At 45.6% G+C, this 25,505-nt stretch overlaps 1 protein-coding gene and 1 long non-coding RNA gene across 2 annotated transcripts in view; both read right to left on the bottom strand.

Annotated features, from left to right (window-relative positions):
- The window catches only part of DNAH6 (dynein axonemal heavy chain 6), a 381,291-nt gene that overhangs the window by 111,536 nt on the left and 244,250 nt on the right, over positions 1-25,505 (bottom strand). Inside the window, exons 63-64 of the mRNA XM_040418030.1 lie at positions 22,774-22,907; positions 10,623-10,813 (exon numbers count right to left, since the gene is read on the bottom strand). Of these exons, the coding sequence (XP_040273964.1) occupies positions 10,623-10,813; positions 22,774-22,907 (325 nt within the window). The remainder of the gene's footprint in view (positions 1-10,622; positions 10,814-22,773; positions 22,908-25,505) is intronic.
- Positions 19,265-19,538, bottom strand: LOC120989738. The gene is made up of 2 exons (XR_005776313.1): positions 19,491-19,538; positions 19,265-19,357 (listed from the first exon to the last, which is right to left on the bottom strand). It is a non-coding gene; the product is annotated as an uncharacterized LOC120989738 (long non-coding RNA).

Below are 25,505 nucleotides of genomic sequence, written 5' to 3'. Positions count from 1 at the left end.
CATAGCATAGAACCAGGCTTCACGTCACCCACCACTGGAACAGGCCACTGTCACATATTTAGGCCCAGGCACCCAGGCAGAGGAGAGAGGTCCCGTAACAGAGAATCTGGCCTTATGTCAGCGCAGAATCAGTCTTCATGTCATAGCAGAGAATCAGGCTTCACGTCACCCACCACTGGAACAGGCCACTGTCACATATTTAGGCCCAGGCACCCAGGCAGAGGAGAGAGGTCCCGTAACAGAGAATCTGGCCTTATGTCAGCACAGAATCAGTCTTCATGTCATAGCAGAGAATCAGGCTTTACGTCACCCACCACTGGAACAGGCCACTGTCACATATTTACGCCCAGGCACCCAGGCAGAGGAGAGAGGTCCCGTAACACAGAATCTGGCCTTATGTCAGCACAGAATCAGTCTTCATGTCATAGCAGAGAATCAGGCTTTACGTCACCCACCACTGGAACAGGCCACTGTCACATATTTAGGCCCAGGCACCCAGGCAGAGGAGAGAGGTCCCGTAACAGAGAATCTGGCCTTATGTCAGCACAGAATCTGTCTTCATGTCATAGCAGAGAATCAGGCTTCACGTCACCCACCACTGGAACAGGCCACTGTCACATATTTAGGCCCAGGCACCCAGGCAGAGGAGAGAGGTCCCGTAACAGAGAATCTGGCCTTATGTCAGCACAGAATCAGTCTTCATGTCATAGCAGAGAATCAGGCTTTACGTCACCCACCACTGGAACAGGCCACTGTCACATATTTAGGCCCAGGCACCCAGGCAGAGGAGAGAGGTCCCGTAACAGAGAATCTGGCCTTATGTCAGCACAGAATCAGTCTTCATGTCATAGCAGAGAATCAGGCTTTACGTCACCCACCACTGGAACAGGCCACTGTCACATATTTAGGCCCAGGCACCCAGGCAGAGGAGAGAGGTCCCGTAACAGAGAATCTGGCCTTATGTCAGCACAGAATCTGTCTTCATGTCATAGCAGAGAATCAGGCTTCACGTCACCCACCACTGGAACAGGCCACTGTCACACATTTAGGCCCCGTCACCCAGACAGAGGAGAGGTTCATTCAACTTTGGGTTGCCCTGCAATATAATGGTAAAATGAAAATAAAAATAGTATTGAATGAGGAAGTGCCCTGGAGTAGAATAATATATTGTTAAGGGGAGGTAGTTAATATCTAATCTGCACAAGGGATGGACAGGTCCTGTGGGATCCATGCCTAGTTCATTTTTATGAACGTCAGCTTGTCCACATTGGCTGTAGACAGGCGGCTGCGTTTGTCTGTAATGACGCCCCCTGCCGTGCTGAATACACGTTCAGACAAAACGCTGGCCGCCGGGCAGGCCAGCACCTCCAAGGCATAAAAGGCTAGCTCTGGCCACGTGGACAATTTAGAGACCCAGAAGTTGAATGGGGCCGAACCATCAGTCAGTACGTGGAGGGGTGTGCACACGTACTGTTCCACCATGTTAGTGAAATGTTGCCTCCTGCTAACACGTTCCGTATCAGGTGGTGGTGCAGTTAGCTGTGGCGTGGTGACAAAACTTTTCCACATCTCTGCCATGCTAACCCTGCCCTCAGAGGAACTGGCCGTGACACAGCTGCGTTGGCGACCTCTTGCTCCTCCTCTGCCTTCGCCTTGGGCTTCCACTGGTTCCCCTGTGACATTTGGGAATGCTCTCAGTAGCGCGTCTACCAACGTGCGCTTGTACTCGCGCATCTTCCTATCACGCTCCAGTGTAGGAAGTAAGGTGGGCACATTGTCTTTGTACCGGGGATCCAGCAGGGTGGCAACCCAGTAGTCCGCACACGTTAAAATGTGGGCAACTCTGCTGTCGTTGTGCAGGCACTGCAGCATGTAGTCGCTCATGTGTGCCAGGCTGCCCAGAGGTAAGGACAAGCTGTCCTCTGTGGGAGGCGTATCGTCATCATCCTGTGTTTCCCCCCAGCCACGCACCAGTGATGGGCCCGAGCTGCTTTGGGTGCCACCCCGCTGTGAACATGCTTCATCCTCATCCTCCTCCACCTCCTCCTCATCCTCGTCCTCCTCGTCCTCCAGTAGTGGGCCCTGTCTGGCCATATTTGTACCTGGCCTCTGCTGTTGCAAAAAACCTCCCTCTGAGTCACTTCGAAGAGACTGGCCTGAAAGTGCTAAAAATGACCCCTCTTCCTCCTCTTCCTCCTGGGCCACCTCCTCTTCCATCATCGCCCTAAGTGTTTTCTCAAGGAGACATAGAAGTGGTATTGTAACGCTGATAACGGCGTCATCGCCACTGGCCATGTTGGTGGAGTACTCTAAACAATGCAACAGGGCACACAGGTCTCGCATGGAGGCCCAGTCATTGGTGGTGAAGTGTGTCTGATCCGCAGTGCGACTGACCCGTGCGTGCTGCAGCTGAAACTCCACTATGGCCTGCTGCTGCTCGCACATTCTGTCCAGCATATGCAAGGTGGAGTTCCACCTGGTGGGTACGTCGCATATGAGGCGGTGAGCGGGAAGGCCGAAGTTACGCTGTAGCACAGACAGGCGAGCAGCGGCAGGGTGTGAACGCTGGAAGCGTGAACAGACGGCCCGCACTTTATGCAGCAGCTCTGACATGTCGGGGTAGTTGCGAATGAACTTCTGCACCACCAAATTCAGCACATGCGCCAGGCAAGGGATGTGCGTCAAACCGGCTAGTCCCAGAGCTGCAACGAGATTTCACCCATTATCGCACACCACCAGGCCGGGCTTGAGGCTCACCGGCAGCAACCACTCGTCGGTCTGTTGTTCTATACCCCGCCACAACTCCTGCGCGGTGTGGGGCCTGTCCCCCAAACATATGAGTTTCAGAATGGCCTGCTGACGTTTACCCTGGGCTGTGCTGAAGTTGGTGGTGAAGGTGTGTGGCTGACTGGATGAGCAGGTGGAAGAAGAGGAGGAGGAAGCTGAGTAGGAGGAGGAGGAGACAGGAGGCAAAGAATGTTGCCCTGCGATCCTTGGCGGCGGAAGGACGTGCGTCAAACAGCTCTCCGCCTGGGGCCCAGCCGCCACTACATTTACCCAGTGTGCAGTTAGGGAGATATAGCGTCCCTGGCCGTGCTTACTGGTCCACGTATCTGTGGTTAGGTGGACCTTGCCACAGATGGCGTTGCGCAGTGCACACTTGATTTTATCGGACACTTGTTTGTGCAGGGAAGGCACGGCTCTCTTGGAGAAGTAGTGGCGGCTGAGAACAACATACTGTGGGACAGCAAGTGACATGAGCTGTTTGAAGCTGTGTGTGTCCACCAGCCTAAATGACAGCATTTCATAGGCCAGTAGTTTAGAAATGCTGGCATTCAGGGCCAGGGATCGAGGGTGGCTAGGTGGGAATTTACGCTTTCTCTCAAATGTTTGTGAGATGGAGAGCTGAACGCTGCCGTGTGACATGGTTGAGATGCTTGGTGACGCAGGTGGTGGTGTTGGTGGTACATCCCATGTTTGCTGGGCGGCAGGTGCCAACGTTCCTCCAGAGGCAGAGGAAGAGGCCGAGGCGGCGGCAGCAGCAGCAGAAGAGGTCGAGGCGGCAGCAGCAGAAGAGGTAGCAGGGGGAGCCTGAGTGACTTCCTTGTTTTTAAGGTGTTTACTCCACTGCAATTCATGCTTTGCATGCAGGTGCCTGGTCATGCAGGTTGTGCTAAGGTTCAGAACGTTAATGCCTCGCTTCAGGCTCTGATGGCACAGCGTGCAAACCACTCGGGTCTTGTCGTCAGCACATTGTTTGAAGAAGTGCCATGCCAGGGAACTCCTTGAAGCTGCCTTTGGGGTGCTCGGTCCCAGATGGCGGCGGTCAGTAGCAGGCGGAGTCTCTTGGCGGCGGGTGTTCTGATTTTGCCCACTGCTCCCTCTTTTGCTACGCTGTTGGCTCGGTCTCACCACTGCCTCTTCCTCCGAACTGTGAAAGTCAGTGGCATGACCTTCATTCCATGTGGGGTCTAAGACCTCATCGTCCCCTGCATCGTCTTCCACCCAGTCTTGATCCCTGACCTCCTGTTCAGTCTGCACACTGCAGAAAGACGCAGCAGTTGGCACCTGTGTTTCGTCATCATCAGAGACGTGCTGAGGTGGTATTCCCATGTCCTCATCATCAGGAAACATAAGTGGTTGTGCATTAGTGCATTCTATCTCTTCCACCCCTGGGGAAGAGCTAGGTGGATGCCCTTGGGAAACCCTGGCAGCAGAGTCTTCAAACAGCATAAGAGACTGCTGCATAACTTGAGGCTCAGACAGTTTCCCTGATATGCATGGGGGTGATGTGACAGACTGATGGGCTTGGTTTTCATGCGCCATCTGTGCGCTTTCTGCAGAAGACTGGGTGGGAGATAATGTGAACGTGCTGGATGCACTGTCGGCCACCCAATTGACTAATGCCTGTACCTGCTCAGGCCTTACCATCCTTAGAACGGCATTGGGCCCCACCAAATATCCCTGTAAATTCTGGCGGCTACTGGGACCTGAGGTAATTGGTACACTAGGACGTGTTGCTGTGGCAGAACGGCCACGTCCTCTCCCAGCACCAGAGGGTCCACTAACACCACCACGACCATGTCCACGTCCGCGTCCCTTATTAGATGTTTTCCTCATTGTTCCCGTTCACCACAATTTTGAGAATGGCAAATTTGGGAATAGTTTTTCAACCCAGAACAAAAAATTTGCTTTTACGGTCACTACAAATAACTTGACCAGCTAAAACAGTACAGATTTGGTTGAATAGAAATGTGAGGCCTGTTTTTTTTTTGCGCTGTGTGACAGGTATAGGTTTAATCACAGAATTAGACTTCTATCTGCACGGTAGCGTGTGTCTTAGGTTTTTCTGAATGACACTATCAGCACCTTCAATGTAAGATATCCTTTTTGGGATAGATTTCAAGTAGGCCTCATATAGCAGAAACTAGTTATTTTGAGAATGGCAAATTTGGGAATAGTTTTTCAACCCAGAACAAAAAGTGTGCTTTTACGGTCACTACAAATAACTTGACCAGCTAAAACAGTACAGATTTGGTTGAATAGAAATGTGAGGCCTGTTTTTTTTTTTGCGCTGTGTGACAGGTATAGGTTTAATCACAGAATTAGACTTCTATCTGCACGGTAGCGTGTGTCTTAGGTTTTTCTGAATGACACTATCAGCACCTTCAATGTAAGATATCCTTTTTGGGATAGATTTCAAGTAGGCCTCATATAGCAGAAACTAGTTATTTTGAGAATGGCAAATTTGGGAATAGTTTTTCAACCCAGAACAAAAACTGTGCTTTTACGGTCACTACAAATAACTTGACCAGCTAAAACAGTACAAATTTGGTTGAATAGAAATGTCAGGTCTATTTTTTAGGCGCTGGGTGACAGGCTCAACTTGCCCCTGATGTAGTATATGGCCAAAAAATAACCACACTATTGATGGTTAAATGCACTTGGGTGACACAGGCTCAGCCTGCAATAGATGTAGTATATGGCCAAAAAATAACCAGACTGTTGATGGTTAAATGCACTTCGGTGACACAGGCTCAGCCTGCAGCTGATGTAGGATATAGCACAAAATAACCACACTATTGATGGTTAAATACACTTGGTGATAGCTTGTGCTGGCGCACCACAAGTCACAAAATGGCCGCCGATCACCCCAGAAAAAAGTGATCTAAAAACGCTCTGGGCAGCCTCAAAAAAGTGAGCAAGTCGATATTAGCACTTCAATGATCCACAGCTGCAGATCGATCACAGAATGAAGTCTTTTGGAGGAGTTAATCTGCCTAATCTCGCCCTAACGTCGCAGCTGCAACCTCTCCCTATGCTTGAATCAGCAGAGTGACGTGCAGCGCTACGTGACCCAAGCTTATATAGAGGCTGGGTCACATGCTGCACTGGCCAATCACAGCCATGCCAATAGTAGGCAAGGCTGTGATGGCCTCTTGGGGCAAGTAGTATGACGCTTGTTGATTGGCTGCTTTGCAGCCTTTCAAAAAGCGCCAAGAAAGCGCCGAACACCGAACCCGAACCCGGACTTTTACGAAAATGTACTATACAGTTCGGGTTCGCTCATCCCTAATTATCACAACATAACCACCTTTATCAGATGGTTTACACACAATGGCCCAGATTCAAGAAGCACTTGCGCGGGAACAAGTGTGATTTGCGCCGCGCAAGTACTGATTTGCTCCTATGCAAATTTGCGGCTGATTCTGTAAACCAGTTAAGCCTGAAATGCGGCCATTTTCCCGCGCACGCAGCCTAGCTGTTCCTGCGCAATTTTCGTGCAATTTTGCGCGGGGTGTAAGTTGCGCCTTCATGGAATTCCCTCAGCGAATATGCAAATTAGGTACTGCCGATGATTCAGAAACATGCGCGTGTGATGCGCATCTTGCGCTGGAAGCTTGCAAGCTTTTTTCCCTGGGCAAACTTGCTCCTGTTAAAAGCAGGGGCAAGTTAGCAAAAGATGGCCAAATGTCATCTGAAGGAGCGCGCAACTTCAGCAGCACCTAGACAGACGATCTGAACAAGCAGAGCACCCACATTTTCGGGTGTAGGGACTACAAATAAATATAAAAACTCATATCCTGAGCATATAAATAAAAAATAGAAACTCATATCCTGAGCATATAAATAAAAAATAATCTCATACCCTGAGCATATAGAAAAATAATAAAAAAATCATATTGTGTTGAGCAAAAAAATGTAGACATAAAATTATTTTTTTGTTTTTTTCTTTGGGCCAAGGGTGCCCCGGCTCTGGCTCCTCAATCTCCGTGGTGCGGAGGAGGCATGGGGTGGGGATGGAGGGGTGGGGGGAGGAGGGGGGGGAGGAAAAAGCAGGATGAAATTCAGCAAAGAACCTGCGCAAGTCTGCTCCTATTTATTTGCTCTGTGCAAGCAGCTGAGCAGGATTTGCCCTGAAATTATGCTAGCAAACCTCTGCTGAGCCGAAAATTCCTCATTTACATAGGGGCACACCCACTTTGACTTGCACGGCCTTGCGCCCTCAGCTTTGCCTTAAACAGGAGCAAATTAAATGAACAAACGATTCCTGAATCAGGTGGCAATTTGGCAAAATTGCTCCAGCGCAGAGAAATTCAGCTGAGCGGCTCAGGTGTAAGTAATGGGCAAATCTACCTGAATCTGGGCCAATATTTTTTATCAGATTCCAGATTTCTTAACGCATCTAGCTGATCCTTACTAAGATTATTAGGCCCTATTTTACTCACTCCCTCAAGTATTTCAAGCTGATCTACCACTAGTTTGTTAAAAAGGTCTAGAGCTGGAGAATCCTGTGGGGGAGGTATTCTAATACTTTTAGGTTTAAGATGCGTGAATGGACCTGGTGCAGGAGTACACTCTCACGGACACATGAGCCCTGTGGGGGCTGAACTGGAGGAGGAGGAGGACATTGGAGCTGGACCTGTCACCTGTGGTTTTTCTACACAGGTGACAGGAGAGGAGGAGGAGGAGCAGCCGGAGGAGCAAGAGGGACATGAGGAAAAAGAGGCATATGACCCAGGCACACCGTGGCAGTATGCAGTGGAGATGGAGGCAGGGAGTCCCTCCGAGTCACTTGCGCAAATGGCCCGCTGCATGCTCACTTGCTTGGGTAGTGACAGCCGAATTGTCACCATTCGGCAGAGGGATGACTTCTGCTCCACCTTGTTGGACCATCGCTACCGGTCTAAAATGGGGGCCTTTTTTACACCCGCTGAGAGGGAGGACAAACTGAACTACTATAAAGACATCCTATGTAATCAGTTGGCCACTGCCTATCTGCGCCATTGTCCATCGTCTCGCAGGTCTGACCGGGCCCTCTGCGCTCTCGTTCCACTGCAATGGCTGCTGTGGAGGAGGGGGGGGGGTAGAAGCAGTACTACCTCCATCAGCAGCAACTTGAGTCTAGAGTCGATGATGAGCAGCTTTCTTAACCCACCTAGTGAAGAAACTACTCACCAGCAGCAGCAGCTAGACCTGGAGCAGAACCTGAACCAGCAGGTGGTGGCAAACCTGGACAGCATCCTGCCACCCCACATTAAAGATCCGCTGGACTACTGGGAAAAACTGGATTTGTGGCCGCAACTGGCCAAGTTTGCCCTGGAAAAGCTGTCCTGCCCAGCCAGTAGTGTGGCATCAGGGCAGGTGTTTAATGCAGCGGGGGCCATAGTTACCCCAAGGAGAACTCGCCTGTTCGCCCAAAATGTGGAGAGACTGACCTTTGTCAAGATGAATCAGGCATGGATCAGCCAGGATTGCCACCCACCAATGCCTAATGCATCAGATTAGATCATCCATGCCGTCTCACCCAAACCTTTACAAAAGAGACTAGTTTCTTTTGGCTACCTACCTCAGCTACTATTCTGATGCTGCCACCCGCCTGATGCCACACATCTGATGCCAAGTGCTCCTTCTTACACCCACCATCGTCAGCGGGTACAGTTATTGCCATCCACCTCCCCACTCTGTAACCGGGTCATTCTATGGTCTCCTGATGCTGCTGCCACCTCACCACTCAGATCTCCTCATTCTGCTGCTGCCACCTCCACACTATGTCACCTTGCCACTCTGTGGTCTCATGCTGCTGTTAAATCAACACTATGTCACTGGGCCACTATGGCCTCCTCATGCTGCTGCCACCTCTACACTATGTCACCTTGCCAAACTGTGGCCTCCTCATGCTGCTGCTAAATCAACACTATGTCACTGGGCCACTCTGTGGTTTCCTCATGCTGCTGCCACCTCCACACTATGTCATCTTGCCACTCTGTGGCCTCCTCATGCTGCTGGTTCTGCCACCTCCACACGATGTCACCTTGCCACTCTGTAGCCTCCTCATGCTGCTGCTAACTCAACACTATGTCACTGGGCTACTCTGTGGCCTCCGCATGCCACTGCTGCTGTAACCTCCACACTGTATCACCTTACCACTCTGTGGTCTCCTCATGCTGCTGCCAACTCACAACTCTGTCACTGGGTCACTCTGTGGTCTCCATATGCAGCTGCCCCCTCCATACTTTCATTGTGCCACTCTGTGGTTTTGGCCTCCTCATGCTGCTGCTGCTGCCACCTCCACACTATGTCACCTTGCCACTCTGTGGCCTCCTTGTGCTGCTGCTAACTCAACACTATGTCACTGGGTCACTCTGTGGCCTCCTCATGCTACTGATGCTGCCACCTCCACACTATGTAACCTTGCCACTCCGTAGCCTCCTCATGCTGCTGCTGCTACCTCCACACTATGTCACCTTGCCAGTCTGTGGCCTCTTCATGCTGCTGCTAACTCAACACTATGTCACTGGGTCCCTCTGTGGCTTCCTCGTGCTGCTACCACCTTAACACTATGTAAATGGTTCACTCTGTGGTCTCCCTATGCAGCTGCCACCTCCCCACTATGTCACTGGGCCACTCTGTGGTCTCCCCATGCTGTTGCTACTTTACCCCAATGTCATTGGGATAGACAGAAGTTCTCCCACCCTCCCCACTCCATGACTGGGCCACTATTTTGCCTTTTTGGCCTGGCTGACATCATCATTTATTTGACCCTTCTTCTGATCTGTCAGAAGGAATGAAAAATGAGACGCATAACGGATCCTGTCTGTGTAGCAGCGTAAGGCCTGTTTGGTTCCATCAGAATTGGCTTTTGATTTGGTAGCCAAAAGCAGGAGTGGGTACAAAACACAGAAGACATGCAAATATTCCATTCAGGTGTCATCTCTGTTTTGGATCCACTCAAGTTTTTTTGGGGCTTTAGCAATACTGATGGCATACTGACCAAATGCAGACCGAGTGAAGGAGGATGCTCAACAGACAGGATCCGTTTTTGGGCTGTTATTGTTCTGACGGATCAGAGGAAGGGTAAAATAATCAGTGACGTCAACACAAACTTACTGCTGACACCCTCTCCACTCTGTCAGGGGGGCTCTACTTGTATAAGCATTTAATACAACAGGTTCTGTAGAAATCTATTGGAATCAGCTGACGATGGTGTAAAAGGAGTGTGCTCTTTCATGCTACAGTAGGATTTTGGGCCTCTGCATGTGTTTTTTTTTTTATACCTGGCGCTAACATCGAAAGGTAAGGCTGAGTTGACACTTGAGTTATTTGGTCAGTTTTTGCCCTGTAAATGCCCAAGTAAGTGAAGTGTGCAGTGATTCTAAGAGTGACACCTGTCTTGTGCGTGTCATACTGACTCACAGTATTGTTTCACTACCACAGCAGACTCCCTATGCGTGTTACTGCAAGGCACAGTGTTCTACATCACTATACATGCTCTCTGCAGCCAGGAAATAGCTGTTCATTAACGCGATTCGCTGCGAATAAATTCAGATCAAATCTTTTCTGAAAATTCAGCGAATGGGCTGAATCGAATTTTTAAAGAAATTCGCTCATCTCTAATCTACACGTACAGTATGTGTCTGCTGCTGGCCAATCAATGGCCTCAGCAGTGGCAGTGGCGAAGTGACGTGCCTGCACTCGTCACCACTAAGACCACTGACTGGTCCAGTTGGGACCGAAAGCAGAGGAGAAGGGAACTTAGTGCTGAAATACATATACATCAATCAGTATTACCAAAATTTAATAAATTATATAAAATGTGTGAAAATGTAAATCTTGATTACCGTTCTAGGTATCCCTTTTCTTTTGCAAATCTTTGAAATGCTCCCATTGGGTCTGATCCAGTGCTTAATATAAAGATTAATGGTGTAGAGGGTGACATGTCTTGATAAAGTGTGGCAAGATCGACTGGTGGGTTCTCAATGAATTTTTTCCCCAAATTATTGATCACAAATTCTGTGATACCGAAGACAACCTAGAAATTTAAATTTAATTCAAAGCATTAGAAACTTCTTAATAATTTTATGGAGTACTTAGCAGTTAGACAAAGAAAATCTGATACATGTAATATGTTATATGTAGTATTGATCGAGCACCAAGGTGCTCGTGTGCAACACTTTGCGATGCTCGGGTGTTCTACCGAGCACAATGGAAGTCAATGGGAGAACCCCAGACACCCCCTGCTCTGAATAGGGGAGGGTGTCGGGACTCTAGTTCGGCTTAGGAGTCCCTGCTCTGAATCCATATATAGCTATATCCATATATGGAGTCAGTGTTTGGGGACACCCCAGTGTATTTAAATCTAATATCTGAAAAGTTTCTGCCAGGATTTAAACTCCCAACATTGTACATTAGAGGCAAGGACCTTATCCACTCAGCTATAAAGCTGAATGCTAAACTGTGTCAGAAAAACCTCATAGTAGTTTCTGATGTAGTGAAAATTCCTATTCAGCAGAAGACTTATTTTATATTTCTGTGCAGGTTAACATGTAGCTGTATAGTGTAGTGATTAACGTCCTTCCCTCTAATGTACAAGGTAGGGAGTTTGAATCCCGGCAGAAACATTTATATATATAAGATTTTAGCCATAATATATTTACATATATTATAATATATTTAGAATATATATTATAATATATGTAAATATATTATGGCTAAAACATTAGTAGTTGTTTCCCACATATTATGCATTCATATATATCAGAAGTATATATATATATATATATATATATATATATATATACACATATATATATATACACACACACACACACACACACATTATATTTAAAAAAAATATATTTATTTTTTTGTAATTACACATTTATTTTGTGTCATACATTTTTTACAATTACTAAAAAAATATATATAAATTTAATGTCTATTTCTGAAATGTTTCTGCCAGGGTTCAAACTCCCAACCTTGTACATTAGAGGCAAGGACGTTAATCACTACACTATACAGCTACATGTGCACCTGCACAGAAATATTAAATAAGTCTTCTGCTGAATAGGAATACTCACTAGATCAGAAGCTACTATGAGGTTTTTCTAACACAGTTTAGCATTCAGCTTTATGGCTGAGTGGATAAGGTCTTTGCCTCTAATGTACAAGGGGTTGGGAGTTCAAATCCTGGTGTTCGGCCGAGCATGCTCGATCAACACTAGTTATATTATATACTGTATAAGATCTGTAAATATATTGTAGGCAATTTATCTCTATAATCTTAAAAAAGCTGGGTTGACAGGTAAAGTGTTGGGCCCTCTTAACCTGAAATTGGGAGTATGCATCAACTCATCTAAGGAACTCCAGTGTAATTTTTGCTATGCCTCCAATATTACTAATAATACAGTATGTATGTACACATAACAGGATTTCATCTGTAATTAAAAGAGCATCCTTTTGGCCTTTTAGAGGCTGGTGTATATTAGTGTACCTTTTAGTATATCTTTGTTTGAGACATGGGTAGTATGGTAGACTGTACTATTTTGTACAATACTATACATACCTCCACTCCTGTTACTATGGTGGCTCATACCCACTGCTGTCCCACTCTCCCAGGCAGGCACGGATGCCGCTTCACTCACCCTCCTGGCATTATCCCTGGTCCAGTGGTCTGGACCTTCTGTCCCTCCATTGCACTCTCACAATGAAGCCAGGATCCTACGCTCCATCTTTGGCTGGACTTCTCTGCCTGGCTTGTTTTGTCTGCTGTCAGAACATGTGCATGCTCCCTGGCTCTTAAAAGGGGAGCACACATACACCCTAATCATCCCCTGCTTATGGCTGGCCACCTCAGGGTAAGTAAAACACCTTCTACTACAAGAAGCTACCTGAGCAATAAGTTGATCTAGCTTGCCAGTCCCTGTGTGTTATTCTGTTTGTCTGCCCATGTATCAACTTATGCATGATTCCTGACTCTGATTCTCTGCTGCCTGACCAGAGCCTGATTACTGTATTGACCCTTCACTGCCTGCCCTGATCTCGGACCTATTTCACAAATTTGCACAAATTCTATCTGCCCTAACTTTGGCCTGTCTCTGACTACAAGTTTTGCTTGATTCCTTGGTGATCTTTGTCATCCACATGGGACTATTCCAGGAGTTAGCAGCTGAGTGGCTCCTCTACAGCAAACCCCAGATCCCGGTATAGGGGGTTAAAGGGTGTAATCCCAGGGACTGCCAGAATAATGCCCTTAGATATAGCCCAAAGTCAAAATGCTTGGGTGACAGTGGTTTCTCACCCTCCGATCATAACACCCACAATACTTTACTGTAAGAAAAAAACAGACAACATATCCCACTACATGCCTATTTCAAGAGATACATCACAGTCTTACATCAGAGGTATATTTTTGGAGCCTGTTTTAGTGTATATGCAAGCATGGCATATTGTGAATAGATGCTTAAGGGGATTATGACCAAATTCATTGTCATTGTAATATAATTCAGCATGAAAAATTAGCTACTTTTGGAACTTACTTTTTGTTACACAAATGATCCAGTTGTGCAATATTCTCTTTACTACATTATAATGTGCACAACCACCTAATGAGGTGATCACACATCCTCAGTTCCATCCTTCCATTGTTCAACTGATAGCAGCCACTATACTGTTCTAAGCTGTGACAGTCACGGGAAAAAGCTGTAGCAAAAAGGATCTCTGGATCAATGTGAGGTACAAGGCTGGTTCTAGCTTTGTTAGAAATAGATTGTCATGTATTATATTATGTCTGGTTTTCGTTATCACATCACTCATGGCACAGCTCCTTTAACCCCTTTGCACACCATGCCATAAATGTACAGCACAGCATTTATAACTTTAGCACATCATGCCATACATTTACGGCATAATTATGGCAGTGTCTCAGAAGCTATGCCGCCACCATCAACAGAGGGTGTCAGCTGTAACATACAGCCAACACCCTGCTGCAACAGTTGAGACCAGCATCCCAGCATCTTCACAACTTAGATGCTGCGGTCTGTAGCAACCACTACAGCTAATGGGTTTACAGAGTGAGGGAGCTCCCTCTTTCCCCCCATCAGGCCCTCCACGACACGATCGCAAGGTTCTTTCAAAGGCTTCTGGGTCTGCTATGTACAGATGCCTGCTAGGCCTAGAGGCTAACTGTCAGTGTAAAACTGACACATTCAATACAGTACAATAGATATCTATTGCAGTGTATTGTACCAGCAATTGGACCACTGTATTTCTTTACTTAAAAAAATAGCTTTTTCCCATATCCACTCATCTATACATTAAGTGGCTAAAATAAAAATAAATAAACACATAATTGGTATCACTGCATCCGCAATGACTTAATCCATGAAAGAATCTCCTTACTTATCCAGCGTGATGGATGCCATAAAAGAAACTTAAAAAATTGAATTGCTGTTTTTGTCAACTCACCTCCCCAATACATGGTGTAAAAACTAATCAAAAAGTCATATGTACATCAAAATGGTACCAATAAAAACTACAGCCCATCCCACAAAAAATAAGCGGTCACACAGCTACCTTGACATAGAATAAAAAAGAGTTATACACTCACCTAAAGAATTATTAGGAACACCTGTTGTATTTCTCATTAATGCAATTATCTTGTCAACCAATCACATGGCAGTTGCTTCAATGCATTTAGGGGTGTGGTCCTGGTCAAGACAATCTCCTGAAGCCAAACTGAATGTCAGAATGGGAAAGAAAGGTGATTTAAGCAATTTTGAGCGTGGCATGGTTGTTGGTGCCAGACGGGCCGGTCTGAGTATTTCACAATCTGCTCAGTTACTGGGATTGTCATGCACAACCATTTCTAGGGTTTACAAAGAATGGTGTGAAAAGGGAAAAACATCCAGTATGCGGCAGTCCTGTGGGTGAAAATGCCTTGTGGATGCTAGAGGTCAGAGGAGAATGGGCCGACTGATTCAAGCTGATAGAAGAGCAACGTTGACTGAAATAACCACTCGTTACAACCGAGGTATGCAGCAAAGCATTTGTGAAGCCACAACACGCACAACCTTGAGGCGGATGGGCTACAACAGCAGAAGACCCCACTGGGTACCACTCATCTCCACTACAAATAGGAAAAAGAGGCTACAATTTGCACGAGCTCACCAAAATTGGACTGTTGAAGACTGGAAAAATGGTTTCTTGAACATGACAATGAGTTCACTGTACTAAAATGGCCCCCACACAGGGGTCGAGTGGAAGGGGAACGCGTGGGAACGGCGTTCCTGCACTTTTTTCATGGCAGGAACGCCGTTCCCTTTCAGCCTCAAGCCAGGAGAACGCGGCTGAAATCAGATTCACAGGGCACAGGGGGCGGAGACGGAGCGGAGGCGAGGCCCTGCGTGAAGTGCACTGTGCAGGGCAGGCTAAGGGAGGAGGGAGGAGGAGCGGCTTCAGTTGAGAAGACGGAAGTAGAGGAAGCTGTCTGTGCGGTGCTGCTGCCTGCGACTGCCTCACTGTGACTCCTCTCATGCGCCTGAGAGCTCCCCCCCTCCTATCCTGAGCCAGCCTGCGACGAGTGCGACTGTCTGCTGACTGGCTGGACCATCCGACTGGACCGGGGTCCTGGTGGTCCGGTCCAGACCAGTCTAGACTAAGTGTCTGTGGACTGTGACTCCCTGAGTGAGTGTCTGTCAAGTGATCGATCAGCCAGGGCAGGATTAATGTGCACAGCCTGGTTGGGAGGCCCCCCTTACCCTGGCCTTAGGCAAGTGACAAACTGCCCCCCCCCCCCCCCTCAATCTTAGGCAAGTGACAAACCCAGCTCTGCTACAAACCCAGCTCTGTGATTGTGATGCCTTGGATAGCTTCCACTGGACCCACAGCCAGGGTCCAGTGGAAGCTATCCAAGGCATCACATAGAGGAACTGCAGTTTGGCATTACAGATTTGTTGTAGTTGCTCATTGTAGATGTAGCAGAGCTGAGTTTGTCACTTGCCTAAGAATGAGGGGGGCAGTTTGTCACTTGCCTAAGGGAGGCAATAGCTACGCCCCTGCTCACCGCCACCTTCCTGGTCCTCAGCTATCGGCTGTGAGGGCTGCGCACAGGAACCGAGTGAGTCGCTCTGTGACGTCACTCCGTGCGCAGCCTACAGCAGTAGAAGAGGAGCGTCTGCGTCCAGGAGCAGGAGAGGTAAGTTTATTTTTTTTATTTTATACTAAAGGCGTATAGGCTGAATGGAGAGGCACTGACTGGAGGCTGGTGGAGGGGGCACTCGGGGCTGGTGGAGGGGGCACTCGGGGCTGGTGGATGGGGCAGCACTGGGCACTAGTGGATGGGGCAGCACTGGGCGCTAGTGAATGGGGCCCTGGGGGCTGGTAAGAGGCACTGGGCGGCTAATGGAGAGACTCTGGGGGCTGATATAGAGGACTGGGGGGCTGATGAGAGGCACTGGGGGGCTGATGAGAGGCACTGAGGGGCCAATAAATGTTGCACTGAATTTTCAGCGAAATATATATATTTTTTTTTGGGGGGGGGGGGTTGCAGTGGATCTTGGGTGAGTTCCCACACTTTTTTTCCCAGGACTTGACCCCTGACCATCTTTGGGATGTGGTGGAACGGGAGCTTCGTGCCCTGGATGTGCATCCCTCAAATCTCCATCAACTGCAAGATTCTATCCTATCAATATGGGCCAACATTTCTAAAGAATGCTATCAGCACCTTGTTGAATCAATGCCACGTAGAATTAAGGCAGTTCTGAAGGCAAAAGGGGGTCCAACACTGTATTAGTATGGTGTTCCTAATAATTCTTTAGGTGAGTGTATATGGCGATAAAAAGAAAAAAAAAAAGATTTTTAAAACATGAAATAAACCTATGTAAATTTGCTATTGCCATATTCATATCGATCCACAGAATAAAGTTATATTATAAATACCACATGATGACCACTAATACCACATGATGAACCCTAATAATAAAATGATAATAAAATAATAAAATATAAAAATGAAAACAAAAAACACAGACAGAATTGTAATTTTTGCCCATCTAAGGCTACTTTCACACTTGCGTTGTTCTTTTCCGGCATAGAGTTCCGTCACAGGGGCTCTATACCGGAAAAGAACTGATCAGGTATGTCCCTATGCATTCTGAATGGAGAGTAATCCGTTCAGTTTGCATCAGGATGTCTTCAGTTCAGTCGTTTTGACTGATCAGGCAAAAGAGAAAATCGTAGCATGCTACGGTTTTATCTCCGGCTAAAAAAACTGAAGACTTGCCTGAATGCCGGATCAGGCATTTTTTCCCATAGGAATGTATTAGTGCCGGATCCGTCCTTCCGGTATGCGCATGCGCAGACTGAAAAAAAGGTGAAAAAATAAATGCCGGATCCGTTTTTGCCGGATGACACCGGAAACGGAACTGCTTGCCGGATCTCTCTGCCGCAAGTGTGAAAGTAGCCTAACTTCCCAAAAAATTAAATTAAAAGTGATCAAAAAGTCATATGTACCCCAAAATGGTACCTATAAAACCTACAACCTGTCCCACAAAAAGCTCTCACATAGCTAGGTTGACAGAAAAATCTAAATATTCTGAATGAAAGTAAATGGTAAAGCAAACTACAAATGATTTTTTTTTAAAGGGAACCTGTCATGTGGATATTTGATTATAATCTAACTAATTATATACAATCATTAACTACTAAAAAGTACCTAAGATGTATTCACTTACTGTTGTGACAGATGGTTACCTCATAATTTACACACAAAGATGCCACATGCCGCATGCTAATGAGCTGATTTGAGTCCAGTGTTTTTTTAATTCAGAGATATAGCCACTGCCCTGCCCACCTGCTGCTGATTCATATGGAAAATAACTGTCAATCAGCAGCAGGTAGGCAGGAAGAGTCAGGAGCTCATGAATATTCATGACTCATCATCATCAGCTGGAGCTTTTCAATACAAGATGTTGGCAGATGGACTGGGTCAATTAAAGAAAGTGACCCAGCATTTTGCTAAGAGAATCAGTCACTTATTTATGTTGCCCTTAGTTAGGACACCATAAAACTGGTGACAGGTTCCCTTTAAGTCAGGGGTGGCCAACCTGTGGCTCTTGAGCCACATGCGGCTCTTTTCTTCTTCAAGTGAGGCTCTAGCTGTGGAGCCGGGAAGCAGTCAGGTGGCTCACTCTCCACCCCATGCTCAGATATCTTTTCCTGATCGGACACTGTTGCTACTTTGCAGCTCCAGCTCACTCTCCACTACGTCCTGATGCACACAGTGTGAGAACATAGTACGCGGAGACACGCACTATGACCTGACATTGTGCTCATCAGGTCACAGTGGAGAGCATGTATGACCTGCAGAGTAGCAGGTGCCCGAGCAGGAGTTCAGTGCCTGGTCAGGAGAGGGAAGAGATTTTTTTAAATGATAGAACTGAGCATGGGGGTTTGATCTGAGCAATGGGGGTCTGATCTGAGCAATGGGGGTCTGATCTGAGCATGGGGGTCAGATCTGAGCATGGGGGTCAGATCTGAGCATGGGGGTATTGTTTGAGCATGGGTTGGTCAGGTCTGAGCATGGGGGGATCAGATCTGAGAAGGGGGATATATGAGCATGGTGGGGAGATCTGAGCATTGGGGGGGGAGATCTGAGCACTGAGGGTCTGACACTGGGAGTCTGATTTGTGTTCCGAGCATTGGGGGTCTGATTTGGGGGGTCTGATTTGGAGGTCTGATAAGGTTTGGGGATCTTATTTTAGGTCAGATGAGAATTGGGAATCTGATTTAGGAGTCTGATCTGAGGTCTGATGAAAAATATATTTTTTCTTTTTTTCTCTGCTAATGAAAAATAAGACAGACCTCAGATCAGATGAAAAATCTTTTTCTCTTATTTTTCTTTGTTAAAACCTAGGTGCATCTTGTAGGGCAAAAAAATACGGTGATTTGTGTGTAAATGTATAGCTTGTGGCTCCTGATGGTCATACTTTTCTTTTTTGGCTCTTTGTGTCTGTAAGGTTGGCCACCCCTGCTTTAAGTGATTTTACAGTCCTGACGTTTGACGCCCCTGCACTTCCTGAAGCTCCATTGTTCCACTGAAGGTAAAAGCACCCCAGACCATCATTATGGCGCCCCCTCCACTGTGGCGCGTAGAAAACATCTCAGGTGGGATCTGCTTGTCAGAGAATAAATCTCATCAGAGAATAAAACTTTCTTCCACTTTTGAATGTCCCATGTTTGGTGCTCTCTTGCAAAGTCCAAACGAGCAGTTCTGTGGCATTCAAGGAGACGAGGTCTTTGAAGACGTTTTTTGTTTTTGAAGCCCTTCAGTCTCAGATGCCGTCTGATGGTTATGGGGCTGCAGTCAGCACCAGTAAGGGCATTAATTTGGGTCGAGGATCGTCCAGTGTCTTGACGGACAGCCAATTGGATCCTTCGGCTCAGTGCTGGTGAAATTTTTTTGGGTCTTCCACTTGACTTTTTGGTTCCATAACCCTCGGGATCATTTAATAAATTCCAAAATGACTGTCTTACTGCGTCCCACCTCAGCTGCGATGGAGCGCTGTGAGAGACCCTGCTTATGCAGTTCAACAACCCGACCACGTTCAAAAAGGGAGAGTTTTTTTTGCCTTTGCCATCACAACGTGTGACTAGCTGACAGAAAATTACAATGAATCCACATCTTTGCACAGATTTGGAGTTTTAAAGACATGTGGTCCTAAAATTTGGATCAGCTTAAAAATAGCCTGTTTCAGTTTAATCGTTATTTTCAATTAATTGAATGCTCAAAAAATGTTTTGTCTCACTCTCATTTCTTCTTGTTGCATGTTGAAGCTCTACTTGGAACCTTGTTAAGATCCAACAATGTAAAATATGATTTTTTGCCATTTTTCAAGTGGTCTTAAACTTTTGATCAGGACTGTATGATGCAAAAGTAGTAAAGCATGAAAAAAACTATTTGAATCTGGTATTCCCATAACCATATCAACCCGCCACATAAATTAATCATATCTAGTATATCGTAAGGTTAGCCCATAGAAAATAAAAAGCACTGATAGAATAGCAATTTTTGCCCACCTCACCTTCCAAAAAACGTAATAAAAAGTGAACCAAAAGTGATATGTACCCCAAAAATTTCCTAATGAAAACTATAGCTTGTCCCGCAAAAAACAACCCACAGCTCAGTCAGCAACAATTTAAAACATTTAGGACTTTTAAAAACTATTTCCACAAATTCCATGTTACAAAATCCAGATGCCATTACTTCCCTTCTGAATGCTCCCATGTCCCCAAACAGCCGTTTATGACCACATCTGGGGTATTTCCGTACTTGAGAGAATTTGTGTAATAGATTATGTGGTGCTTTTTCTCCTTTTAACCCTTGCAAAAATGAAAAATGTAGGGCTACCATTGGAAGAAAAGGTCTTTTTAATTTTCCCAGTCCAATGTTAATAAATTCTATGAAATACCTGTAGGGTCAAAACCATCACTACACCCCTAGCTGAATTCCCTGGAGTTGTAGTTTTAAAAAAATGGGGTCATTTTTGGCGGTTTCCACTGTACTGGTACCTCAGGGGTGTTGCAAGTTTGACATGACAACCAAACCCATTCCAGTAAAATCTGTGCAAAAGCCAAATGGTGCTCCTTTCCTTCAGAGGCCTCCCGTGTGGCCATACAGCAGCTTACCAACACATATAAGGTATTGCTCGGGAGAAATTGCAAAACAATTATTGGGGTGCCTTTTCGCCTGTTGTAAAAATGCTAAATTGTAAGCAAAAACTATCACCTCTGCCTGCTTATCACACTGACCCTGTGCCACCTGCCCCAACCTATGGCCTGTTTATCGGATTGAATGAACTCTGCCTGCCTGACCTCAACTTGTCCATTAGCTACATTAGCTGCCTCTCCCCTTTCATGCCAATCACCATAGTTTCTTGACCAGCCTGGGTCAGCTGTCACTAAATGGAGACTATGTCATGAGGTAGCAGCTTGGGTGAAGGGTGAAAACCAGGAGGAATGCTTAGATAACTTCCTTAGGAGTACTCCTAAGCCAAATCTGTTCAGTAACATAGGGGTCCAAACCTGCTCCTTTACATGTGTATAGTACATGACAATCTCTAACAAAGCTAGAACTAGCCCCCTGCCTCACATGGATACAGAGATCTGTCCATTCTTTGACCCAATTGCTCTGCTAGATTTTTTACAGGTTGGCAGCTCAGGGAGTGTGTTCTTTCTCAGAGGACATGTCCTTTTTGCTGCAGCTCTGTGCAACTGTCACAGCTTCTAACAGTAGATACTATTGGTAGCAATTGAAGGATGGAACTGAGCATGTGCACCAAGCTCATCCAGCTCAGTAGATGGACATGCACAGTACTATACAGATTAGACACCAGGGGGCACCATTATAATAGGAATATCTCACAACTGGAGCGTTTTTGTGACAGAGTAATTTACCAAAGTAACTAGTATTTCATGCTCAATTGTACTAAACTAACATTTAATGTTGGAACAACCACTTTAAATTTGAATTGATATTTGTACATAAATACTGATTGTATTTCCTTTAAAAAAGCACAAAAGCTATTTGAAAATTTCAAATAGTTCACTACTGTATAAATATTAAACATTGTTTGTAGAAGTTAAGCCTTTCAGAGCCTGGGTATAAAATATGCTAAAATGTTCTTTCATTTGTTTTCTTAAGTACACGAATGTTACCAATTCTTTAAGCCTAGGCTTGACAATTAACGGGTAATTAAAGCAGGGATTGTTGCACAAACAAATGGCGAGAAGTGCAGTAGTAGAATTTATTCCATTATGGCAGTGCTAACAGTGCTCTCATTTCACCTGAGAGAGCTTATTAGTTCTAGTTCTAACCAATAATGTATAATGGATGGCAGCAAACCTAGGGATACACAAGGACTGCATAATAATATAGAGGAGCAGTGCATTAATGGGTTTATCCCAAAAAACATAGTATTATTCAATGAATAGAGCATTTCAAATGATGTATTACTGCAATATACTGTACATGCAGTAAAAATATTATTAATTTTTTTTATCTACATTACACTTTCCTCTCTGATAACACCTCCTGGTGTGTTTCCTATGGCCAAAATTGCGGTCCACCTTTTCCTGCATTCAGTGGTGAACCTACAAGCAGAGTGGCTTCCCTTCTCTCTTCTTCTTCATAGTGAAGCAGCCCAGACAGTGCAGAAGAACATTTTGGGGGAGAGGGGGGTATTGCATACCATAGTGCTATTTATTAGTGGGAACACTGGGGCTGTGTGAGAGGGACTGTCTTCTATGCAAGTAAGAAATACTCGAAGCTTCAGAAACTAGGGGCATGGTAAGTAAGAGCTGACTGCAATGTACTTCTGTCAGATGCAGCTGCTGGATAGTCACATGTCAGGTGAAGAGAGACCAGAGGGTAGGTTAAAAATCTAAAAAGGGTGAAAATTACAATGGATAGCAGAATTTTTGCACTGATATAGTTAACATAATGGTGTGAATTACTCCACATTTCTTTCATTTTTATTTGTGGGATAACCTCTTTAAGATATGAAAGTAGTAGAATGGTCACAATAAGTGGTCTTATAAATCTATGAGATCTTCACGTACCTCTATATATCTCTAATGGCATATCAGGGCATACAGAGCTTTTTCCGTATATATCAATTCAAAAGAAGAAAATCCTACCAAATTCCCTCATATTTCATACAAAGGTATATTGTTGAAGATTTATGAGGAGGAGAATTTTTAAAGACAGTCTGCATTGCTGTAATTTGCTCTTAATTTACAACATGTTTCACAATGTTTGATTATTTTATTTTATATAATGCAAGCCTCTGTTCTGTAATCAGTCTATATAATATGTGCTATGAGATCTAAAGTTTATGTATTCAGCCATTTTCCATTACTTGGCTTTTCCAATGTTGGATAGTTTTTTCTTCTGTCTAATTTTCTCATCTTAATTTACAATCCATAGATACTTACCTTCTCTTCCATCGCACTTTTAACAAGAATCAACTTCTGAAATAAGTTGATCTTCTTGTCCCATGTCCCATCAGTAGATGTCTGTAAGTTATTGCCATTCCATGTACTGGGGTTAATCTGAACTTCAAGAGCGCCTGCAAAGTTCAGAAGGAAACAATGAATGGAAAAACGGTTTCATAATAGTGTATAACCTTGGCAGAACATTTTCATGTACTTAGCTGGTAGAAGAAGCCAGAATGTGAACTAGCCCATGATAATGTGTATAATAAATACATTTTTAAAATCTTTTTTAAAGCCAACAACTCCTGGTGTCCTACCCTTTGGCCTTTAAAAAAACTCCACTTACCTGTTAGTGGTCCTGCTGTTGCTCAATACCGGCTGCTTCCAATCCCCTTGCAGTAGCTTAAAGTGATTTGGTCCCATGACCACTGCAGCCAATTATAGGTCTCTACAGTCACAAGCAGGGATGGAAGCAGCCAGGAGTTTTTTTTATATGTTAAGGAGCACAGTTTATGACCAAAAGAGTTGCCAGCAACAAGGCAGAACAAACCCTATAATACAAATTAAATGAGAAAAAACTGAACAGGAAAGCAGAGGCCTCCATTAAAAAAAGTGGTACAATTTTAGACAATGTGTAAGGTAAAGTTGGTGTACTTTATTAGTATATGTTGCAATACATTTATGACTGCAAGTTCACAAAACGCATCACTGCCATTAACTTTTCCAGTGGCTAAACACCTCTTTTTCTATGGCAGGGCTGATTTCTGTGTGTGTGTGTGAACTTTACATCTGTGAAAATGCTGGATCTTCCCAAAATTCTGAGCACATATATATATGTAAAATGGTAATGACTTATGTAGATGCACTTCAAGGGGTTTGTCGAGAATGATTTAAAATAGCCTCCAGCAATCTGTCTAAGGCCTCTTGCACACGGCCGTTGTGCTCCCGTGGCAGTATTGCGGGCCACATATGGCGGTTCCGCAATACACGGGGCACCGACCGTGTGCACTCCGCATCACGGATGCGGACCCATTCACTTGAATGGGTCCGCAAATCCGGAGATGCGGTGCGGAACGGAATCCCACGGAAGCACTACGGAGTAGTCAAGTTGAATAGGTCTGGATCCGTCCCAGCCGCCACAAGGATCCCCAATGCATGGAACGGAACCACAATGGACATTATCTCCGTTTTAGGAGAAATTGCTGTACTAAACGGGAATTCATTTTTCAAGCCTCTGATCTTCGCTCCCACTTTATACAATGTGGCTACCCTGATGAGATTTTGAGATCAGCTTACAGGGATGCTTTACAAAAGGAGCGATCTGCTCTCCTGATTCCTAAATGCATTGAGGATCAGGAGACCAAGTCGATACGGCTTATCACCACTTATGATAGGGCTGCCAAACAGGTACGGGAGATCCTCAATAAACACTGGGACATCCTTATGATGGACCCCGACCTGAAAGAAGTTTTAGGCAACTATCCCCAAATTACGTATCGTCAAGGCAAAAGCCTACGGAACAAATTGGTACATAGCCAATTCGTATCCCCCACGCCAGCAGGTGTCTCTTGGTTACAAAGGAGAGCCAAGGGGTGCTATAGATGTGGCGGCTGCATAGCATGCAGCCACATTTGCACAGGAAAGGGGTTTAAGACAAATGTCACGGACAGAGAGTACTCCATCCGCGACTATATCAATTGTAAAACACGTGGTGACATTTATCAATTAACCTGTGAATGTGGAATCGAATATATTGGCAAGACCATACATGAACTTCATAGACGGGTGGGTGAACATTTAAGTGACATTGCCAATAAAGGGATACACCTATAGCCAAGCATGTCCATCAAAATCACAATTGAAAAGCCCACGTCTCCTTCATGGGCATTGACACTGTAAAACCACCCCCTGGGGGGAGGGGGGGGTAATTGGGATAGAAAACTCTTCCAAAGAGAGGCCTGGTGGATATTCTACCTTAAGACCACTGCCCCGGACGGTCTAAATGAACATCTTAATTTTAGCTGTTTCATTTGAATGAGGGGAATTACAGTGGGGCGTCGTATGGTCCTAAGGTCTTACTTCGGTGCCCTTCTTCCCCTCCTCATTTCCTTTTTGGTGTGTCCAACTATCAGATCCTGTCCATTGTTGTCTTTATACATACGGTTACGGGTTATCAAACCCAAATCATAATTTACTATCACCTTATTATTTTATTTTTTACAATCCCATGTAACACATCATGTTTACTAAGTGTAGTGTATTTTGAGATCAATATTCACAAATATAACTTCCCTACAATGCCAGCCTTGCACCCTGACTGGTAACTGCCTTACAAGATTCCATTATTTCTTTCCTCTCCTTAGTCTACGCGTGGGATATATTGTGACTTAGGTCGCTTTTCATCTGCGTCAATCACTAGCAGCCGGGATGCTCTCCCTTTGTGTTAGCATCCGGTTGCCTAGCACCTAGACGCGCCCTCTTTTCCCACAGAATTTTCACCCCACGTGGTCCCTACTGGGGTTGATTGACGCTGGTTGGGTGCCACGTAATCCGGTCACATGACCGGAACGCGGATCATGTGATGGGGCGAGTGATGGGCTCTTATAAAACGCTGCATAAGACTTCACGTGGCGCTGCCAGGCGATTCCCCCGTCACCATGGGGGATGCGGACATTCCGTTCCACTGACGGGTCTTCCATTTTGAGGTGTACGCCATATTGGTTTATCATCTG

Source organism: Bufo bufo, chromosome 2, assembly GCF_905171765.1.
Source record: "Bufo bufo chromosome 2, aBufBuf1.1, whole genome shotgun sequence".
NCBI classification, from domain to species: domain Eukaryota; kingdom Metazoa; phylum Chordata; class Amphibia; order Anura; family Bufonidae; genus Bufo; species Bufo bufo.
This window is presented reverse-complemented; position numbering and strand designations above follow the sequence as displayed.